An 8546-nucleotide genomic window follows, 5' to 3' on the forward strand; every position below is an offset into this window, starting at 1 on the left:
CTTATAACCCTGTAGACCCAGCATATGCCACAAATACTGCACCTTCAATTGCCTGCACTCCCTTGCAGATTTTAACCACTGACTCAGTAACATCAGTAATTCCACTGGACTTCAGTCACCTTACCCAAAAAGAACAACAAAAAAGGGGCATGTTCTAGCTGAATTCAGTTCAAGTTTCAGCATGCATCTTCTGTCCCTGAGGCTGTTTGCCCCCTTAGAATATCAAGAAAAAACAAACAATGTATAATCTAATATTTTTAATTTTATGTACAGGAATATAATGTTATGGCAACTTTGTACATGAAATACATACAGTATTTAAACATGAAAATCAGCTAGGTAAGAATTTACATTAGCAATTAAACTGCTTTGTGTGCAGCTCAGTTAATACTTAGTTTATATCTGTATTTTAATGGGGAGAGATTTTAATAGTTTACAATCATAGAAACATAAACATTTAAAACAAGACTCTATAAAATAATTTACAGAAACCCTACCATCTACACTGAGAGAAAGGGTGTATGTCTGTGTGTTTGGCGTGTAAGTAACAAGGTGGACAAATGATTTATCTCAGCCTTTTAAGTATAAAATAATTTAGAAGCAGTTCATGCAATATGGAAGCAAAGGAGTGCAAGTTCCTTCAGGGTTTCCTGCTACCTTGGACATCTACTGAGCATCACATGTGGGTCACCGGACACATGATAATACCATTGCCAGATGCTACCAGAAAGCACCAGTCTCAGTTCCTCCAAACAATTACTTATGTAAACATAAATATACAAGTTGATATCTTTTCTACACAGTACAAATACAGGTCACAACTTCTCAGCTGTGCAAGTAGTCAATCCATATACTTGGAAGTAGGATAATGTTCCGACTGGAGTTCCATATATTTCTATGTACAGGGGCACTAACAGAACTTCCTTGTTTTCACCAGTTTGCTCTGATATTTCACAGAGTGCCCACCATGCCCTATCACATAAACGTCCAGCAGGTAGGACTTGCCAGGCTGCAGGCCTCTGATTGTCTCTGTGGTCACTGCTTTCTGGATGTTCTGGCTATGGAAGTATTTACAGAGAACCTTTTCCAATTTCTTCCTCGTGTCTGGACCCAAGCACTGGTTCTGCTCTCTTTTCTTCTGCTCTTCGTTGTAATTGTCATCCACTTCCCTTTTATAGATGCAGAATTTGTTTCTCTCCTGTGTGCCCAGCCATGCTACTGTGACCGAAGAACACGTGCGGAGTTTGTCAAAGGCTTTGATTCGCGTGTCTTCAGGAAGAGAAGGAAATGACTGCTTGTTCGGTCTTGTTGTAGCTAGGATCTTCAGCATAGAAGCACCTTTTCTGCTTCCTTTCAGCCTAACGAGATACTTAGCTTTCACTTTTCCTCGAAGCTGGAACTGCCGCACACCCTCCACGTTTTGAGACAAGAGAAGTTTTCCATCTCTTCTAACTTGGATCTGAATAGCATCCAGGCATGAATGAACTGAGAAGGTGACTTTCTGGTGAGAAGAAACAGGAGCAAACCGTAGAAATTTCGTTCCCCTTCTCTTAATGAATACATCTGTAACTTTGCCATCCTTCAGTTCGATAGTTTTCTGTTTAGCCTCCTCCTTCGTTCTGGCAAAGGTGCCAATGTATGCCGTGCTCATGTTAGTGTTGGTATTTACTGCAAACATGTCAAAGTAGTACTGCATGTCAGGTTTCAGATCAGACACTGTGAAGATGTTCTTGTTTCCGATACAAACTTTGTGCAGATCAGCTCTCGGCTTTGAGGATGTTTGGCGCCCAAACTTTGATGATGATTTTAGGAAACCGCGTTCTCTGCCAGAGTTGTTGTCTGAGGGGAAGCCAAAATGGGCAAAGTCAAATGGACTGAAATCCAGACCTGGTTTTGGAGCCCTCATGAAGGCATCATCAGAACTGAGCTTGGCTTCCACGGCACAGAGGCTTTTGAAATTGTGTTCTTTATTGATGACAATGCAATACTGAATTGGCTGTTTCAGTAAGGAGGCAGTAGGACTTGGTTTCCATGCCAGTGTCACTGTTGTACGTCCCAGAGAAGTGACATCGATTCTGGGATCATAAGGTAATTCAGGATAAGGCTGGTCTGATTCTGGAGTAGTGGTTGCATACACCTTAAAATGTGTATCCTTCTCTGTTGACAGCAGATCTAGTTGGTACAAACCAGATGGGGAACTAGAGGACACAAAGTACTCAACATCATTGCCTTTGTAAGAGAACAGCTCTGTGCCTTCCTCATTAGTAATCTGCTGTTTCTGTTGCTCAAGGGGTTCAGGGTCACCTAGATTATAAGCAAAGAAAAACATTTGTAGGGACATAATCTGTGAATATTAGAAAATAAAACTCTAACAGAGACTTTCACATAAAACACAAAAGTGAGATGAAAAAGGAAAGTTTTATCTTCTGAAGAAGATGCATACCAATACTGCTGTCAAATCAGAGAGGGAAACTGGTTTGACACTCAGGTTAAATCCAAATGCAATAAAAATTGCACCTGGCCAACATTAATGGAGTCTCATGGACGGCAGCTAATACCTGCCACTAGACTACTTCAAGCACCCAGCCTGGAGATGTTCTACAGTTCCTCAGGGGGGACTGATGCTTCTGCCTGTTTCTGGGCTTGGGCCCTTAGCTTTGGTCCTCTGAGTCACACTAAAACTTTATGCATAAATACAGTGGGGGCCAAAGGCGTGTATGCAATACAATGTGGTGTGCATGACATCTAGGACTTCTGAGAGGTGCTCTGGAAGCCAGAGATCTTTTCTCTCCTGAGCAGCAGTTAGATAGCTATTTCCAAATAAGTTCTGTGTCTGCAGACAAGTTCTCTCAAAGGGGTGAGCTCAGCCCTGCTGCAATGCCAGGCCTGTCTCTCTAGTTCTTATCTTGTGTACACAGCTCGTAGCAAAGCCCCTGTGAAACTAAGTTACTCTGGGCAAACGCTGTTTGTTGTGTGAGCATCCAGTGCTCTCTGTAACTATAACCTCAGCTTTTACTTTTACTTTTTTACAGCTCTTTTCCTTCTCACATTGCTACCTGCTGCCAGTTTCCTGCACAAAGGCAGGACTGGGGCTGAAGATCCAAACAGCAGGAGATCAGGAAGAGAGGCCTGCTGCAAGACTTATATTGCACCAACACTGGTTTGAGGGGCTTCGAACCCAGGAGAGAAGCAGGTCTCTGAGGAGCAAGGGAGTTCATTGATGGTTACCTGAACCTTCTCCACTGACTTCCTCTGGGAGCTCTTGCACACTCAGTTTCCACTCCAGAGGGGCATCGCATGGTGTCACTGTCACTGCTAAGGGAGTGTTGTCCTCTTCAACCACAAAGAAATACCTAGGGGAAGGTTAATAGACCCATAATGACAACAAATCCTGATGACAGCCAGCCGTCAGGGACTGACTCGACACGATCAAGGCTGATCTTGGAGGGACAAAAGTGTTACTTACAGGCAAGCATGTGCAGGGGGAACATGGAAGGGATGGTGGGCAAGAGCTAAAGAGGTGAGGGGAGTCCCTCCACTAACATGGTGCTGCAGAGATCACACTTTGCTTGTCAAGACATGGCAGAGGGGTTTCTGGCGTCCTGCCCTCTGACAGCTTTTTACCCCTGCACCAACTATATACAGTATAAATGGTCACAAAGGTATACATGAGGGAAACGGGAGTCATTCCTGGAATTTCAGTGTATGCTTTTCAAAGCACGATATACATTTTATGACATATCCAGGTAAAAGCCCTAGAAGCACATATAGATACATACACATTCAACTCTCCCCCCGCTTACTCTCAAGCACTACATGTCCTTTACTATAAAATACTTCTCACCAATGAAGGCTTAAGGAGGTGTGTGATATGAGGAGGAAGGTGACCATGGTGGCCTTCCCTGAACTCTTTGGAGCCCCAGGTTCTTCCCCAGTCTAACCTCAGTATTATCTGACCCATAGGGCCAAGATTGGGAAGTGGGGAGTTCAGACCAGATGGGCTTGTGTTGCTTCTTTAAAGCACAATATGAAATAATGGAGAGAGACAAGTGTGGTGGGGTAAGCCTGTAGTTTCTAATTTCCTTCCTGCTCCCTTTGACCCAAGAAATGGTTAGTGGCCCCACTGCAGGGAACTTCTGCAGTCTGTGGGAGCTCTGGGCTTATCCCAGAAATCAAATAAATTGGACAGACCCTTAGCCGGGGAGGCCAGATTGGGATGGAAACTTGCATAATTACTTACTTCACTAGATAGAACACTGGCATTTGTATTTTTCTGATTTTGACCCAATTTTGATTTCAAAACACCCAGCAAATAAAGCTGCTATTTTCAAAGTACAACTTCTTCACTTGAAGTAGACAGAAATACCTTTTAGGAGTGTCTCGGAAGAGGTAGCTGCTAATTTCGGCTCCATCTGGAATGACTGCCGAATCATGAAAAAACGCTTTGTCCCGGATCTGCATTTGGAAGAGCTCCTCATCTCTGGTGGGTAACTTCTGGGGCCTGGAGCTGAGTGGCAGCAGCAGCAGCAGCAGCAGCGGGCAGTGCAGCGGAAGCATCCTACAGCAACGACAGGGAGTCCCACCTGAGGAGGGCTGCACCGTGTACAGCAGGAGCTGCCGCCAGCCTGGTCCCATGCTGGCGGGCGAGAGCGTGGCCAAGCACAGCTTTATCCGTGCCCCATGGTCACTGACTCAGCTAGCTGCAAACCCATATGGCTGGGTCCTGCTGGCTGATTTACTGCTCCTAGAGAGCTTACTACCATCTTCAGCAAACCTTTAGACAAAGATGCATTTCAAGGGGGCAGAGGCAGTTTAGAAAGGAGATAAGACCTTGACAGGTCTGCTCCACCGCCAAAACACAGGCATATCCATAACAACATCAGATGCACTTTACGGTTTGCAGGCACCTTCACTATACTGCCATACAAGCACTGGAAATACGTATTGTAAGGGCTAAGCTTGCATCGTCACAGCACGTGGATAAAGTATGTAAATAAGATTTTTCCATCTTAAGCTGTAATTGAAAGCAAGTCCATGGACTGGTTTCAAATCGGTATCTCTCCCTCTTGTTAACAACGAGCTAAAGCCTTCCACATACTTTGGTAAAGCTACAGTTTGATGTTTTGCCACCGCAGAAATAGAGCTCACTGGACATGGGAGCTCAAGTAAGCACAGAGCAGATGAAGGGTACACTGTCTTCACTTTCCTTAGGAAAGTAAATATTTCCAGTGAAATTGTTCTTTATAAAAATACTGAATTAGGAAAACATGTGATACAAACCCACACATATTCAAAGCACATTGGTATTAGCATGCAATTCAGCAGGGCTTAGTCCTCAAGCCTGATGGGAATTGCAAAAGACAAAAGCAGAGAATCCTTTACAAATTAGGCATAATAATTCATAATCTCAGCCTTTCATTATCATGTCTACAACTAGGTCAGTAATGACTATCCTAACACATACAGTGGGAAAGGCTGGAAATCTCCTTTCAATACAGCAGATGATCTCATATGTAATGGTTCTGGTAGGGGGGTAGAGGGGAAACAAAGCCCCTTTCTGGTATGAGGATAGCGAGTTTAAATTGCTAAATGATAGTATTTTTTTACATGAGACAAAAAAAGAGTTTTAAGCCATTACCTAAACCTGTGTTAGCCACTGGCTTTGAGGAGAAACGTGATAAAAAGCTGAGCGGTTTATCTTGTTATTTGTCTGAATATACGGTCATGCACCAGTCCTGATACTGCAGTGTAAGCTGATTATAGCTTTATAACAAACTGTCTTACTTTTAAGATACAATCTGCTGTTGAGATTTGTGTTTTTCTCTACTCCACCTTTGTCTAATATTTTATGCACAAAAAAGAGGTTGTGGCATCTGCCCGTCCTGCAGCCCATCCTGCTCCGTATGTCTGAGCACAGCCACCCATGTGCAGGACAGCAGGTTTCCTGACACAGGCAGGGCCCATGGAGGGCTATTTGCACCTTCATATTGCTTCCTCTGCCTGTAACACCATCCTTAGTTAACTGCTCCTTCTATCCACGGTGCAGGTCCCCCACGCACACCCCCTCCTCTGCACCCCCTGCCCTCCTCTCTGCTGTCCCTGTCTCAGTTTTCTCAGCCTATTCCCACCCAGCTTTTGACTGTTTTCTCCCACTCTTGCTGTCCAGCTCAGGCTCTGTCCTTCATCTCTGTATTTTCCCACACAAGCAAGAAAGTGGTGATGCAGGAGGGAAGAGAAAATAGGTAACAAACCCCAAAGTAACCATAAGCCACAGGTGACATGTACTGAAAACTCCCTTGCCTGAGTGGAATTATATCTTTGCCTCCCTTTGCTCGTGCCTTCCCTCACAATGGCTGCTACACCTTCCTGAGCCTTCTCTCTCCACAGCCCATGACATATTCCTATATTTCCAGCCAGATCCTCCCTTTCCTGAGCAGAAAACCAAGGAAAGACAGAAGCGAATGCTTGAGGTTCACGTGGCAGAGGGTCCCCTGCAATCATGTCTCAGGTGGGCAGGTAACTGTGGAGGAACCCCATGCCCACTGCAAGTGAGCAGCAAGCAAGCCGGGGAGCCAGTTCACGGAGCATGGGCAAGCCCTGCCTGTGCCCTGGCTGTTGAAGGTTATTTTGCAGTTAGAGAAGGCTGCACCCTTATTTATTCAGCAATAACCCTATGAGGGCTGTAGTTGCCTGTTTGAAGGGCATGTAAGGCTTCATCTCTGATGCTCACAGGTCTCAAATTGTGTGCTTTGTTACTGGGATGTTATAATAACAGATTACCGCAGTGCTCTGCCCTACAGAAGGGAAAGGACCTTTATGTAAGTTATGCAGTTGCTACTTACAGTTAAATCATTTGACTTTCGCAGTGTTTGTCAAAATTTATCCCAACCAGGTCCTGACTTGGCTTTTGATGACAACAGACAAAATTCCTCAAATTCAGACTGAAGTGTTGATACTTATCAGCAAAGTTAATGACATTTGACCTCTTGGAGCAAAGATCGTAAGTCAAAATACTTGCTAACTTGAGCCACCCAAGTCAGCAGAAACCTACTCACACACAAAGCAGGATGAGTTTTGTGTGCTGTAACACACTGTTTATTGATTTTTTTCAAGTATTATCGTTGGCCAACAGGGAAGAAATTCTTTCCAACTTAATCACAGCAGTTACAGCAGATTATTTGGTTAGGTAAGAAACACTGACGCTTTCTGCAGACAGCGTCCTCCACATGAACCCCTTGAAACTGCAATCCTGTATATTCCCATAGCTAGTTCCAGTGCAACGCAACTCCTGCTAAAATAAACGATTTTTGATTATAGGACTATTCAGGCTAAGCTCCACCTCTTAAATAATTTCACAAGCTAATCCTCTTAAAAAACTCCTGTAGACAGTGTTTCTGTCCCCGACCACGGTGTAGCGACAAGGTACAGTTTTGTCTCTGATTTCTGTATCTAATTGTAAAAGCATTTTGGCTTAAAAATAACCACAAAAGATGCATTAAGGTTAGTTCTGCAGTCCCTGCCAAGCCTAAGTAAGGCAGCACCAGCCCACTCCATACATGAAATAGCTTGCAAACGTGTCAGCTCTTAATGAAAAATAGAAGTTTGATAACCTTTTTTCCTTTAAAGTGACTAGGATTTTGAGTGCTTTCATTTTCATATATCCAACCTCGAGGCTTCAAATGGGCCCAATTTTCATGCTCAGCACTTCCAAGAGCAGGACATGTCAACAGCAAAGAGGCCTCCAAAACTCACCCACGTTTTCAAGATCACACTGTCAGTGTTACACCACCCCTACACAGCAGTTAATAAAGAGAACTTTAAATTTTTTTTCAGTGCACTGATCATAACTTGGCAAAGTTTTAAGCTAAATCCTCTACAGTTTATTCACCGAAAGCATCAAGAGGAAAAGAAAATTTATTCTCCCCATGTTTCTTTCTGGGCGAGTTTGCCTCTGAGCATCGACTTTGACAGAGTCTCTCAGAAAATGCCCTTGCTGGCTGTAAGCATGAGAATTCACGCTCTCCCACCCAGCCTTCGGAAACTTCCAATAATTTTGTTGTCTCAATGTGCTGTGGTCCAAGCCGATTTCATTTCTAGAAGCCAAGTATAACTTGAGGCCTAAGCACTGCACTGTAAAGACATACAAATTATGTGAAATATGCTGTGTGATTTTTTTTGTTCTCTAGACTGTGCTACCTCCTAAATGCCTTTTATTCCCTTTTCTACAAGTTTGTCTTGTTTTCTTTGCTTTTAAACTCAGAGTCAATATTTTATTGATATATTCCTGCTAAAGGAGGGATTTGCCTGCTGTTTATCACTGAATTTAAGAGAGTGCCAAAATAAGCAGTCCTAAGTGAAATAATAAGCACTGTTTCCCTTCTCCTGGATTGCAAAAGTGCCCTCTAACGGCCCATCTTTACCTCTCAATTTTCCCCAAACTCTCTCTAAACCAAATCTTAAACCCAAGTGCAAAGGCAAAGCTCCCGTCCCGACTCCCTGGGTGAGGCTGATGCTGACTTGGGGGCAAGGGGAAAGGGAAGAGCAGA

General features: G+C 43.8%; 1 protein-coding gene across 1 annotated transcript; it reads right to left on the bottom strand.

Annotated features, from left to right (window-relative positions):
* Positions 1–242: 242 nt before the first annotated feature.
* On the bottom strand, positions 243–4557 carry NDNF (neuron-derived neurotrophic factor). The gene is made up of 3 exons (XM_010185465.1): positions 4367–4557; positions 3229–3353; positions 243–2304 (listed from the first exon to the last, which is right to left on the bottom strand). Exons 1-3 carry the CDS (start codon positions 4555–4557, stop codon positions 911–913), a joined length of 1710 nt encoding a protein of 569 aa, XP_010183767.1. The 3' UTR covers positions 243–910.
* Positions 4558–8546: the final 3989 nt, after the last annotated feature.

Source organism: Mesitornis unicolor, unplaced genomic scaffold, assembly GCF_000695765.1.
Source record: "Mesitornis unicolor isolate BGI_N332 unplaced genomic scaffold, ASM69576v1 scaffold9705, whole genome shotgun sequence".
NCBI classification, from domain to species: Eukaryota; Metazoa; Chordata; class Aves; order Mesitornithiformes; family Mesitornithidae; genus Mesitornis; species Mesitornis unicolor.

Coding starts and splice junctions, on each gene's coding strand:
- NDNF (XM_010185465.1), bottom strand. CDS start 4,557: ATGCTTCCGCTGCACTGCCCGCTGCTGCTGCTGCTGCTGCTGCCACTC. Junction 3,354..4,366: donor TTCCGAGACACTCCTAAAAG/GTATTTCTGTCT, acceptor ACCTTCCCCTAG/GTATTTCTTTGTGGTTGAAG. Junction 2,305..3,228: donor AGTCAGTGGAGAAGGTTCAG/GTAACCATCAAT, acceptor CTTATAATCTAG/GTGACCCTGAACCCCTTGAG.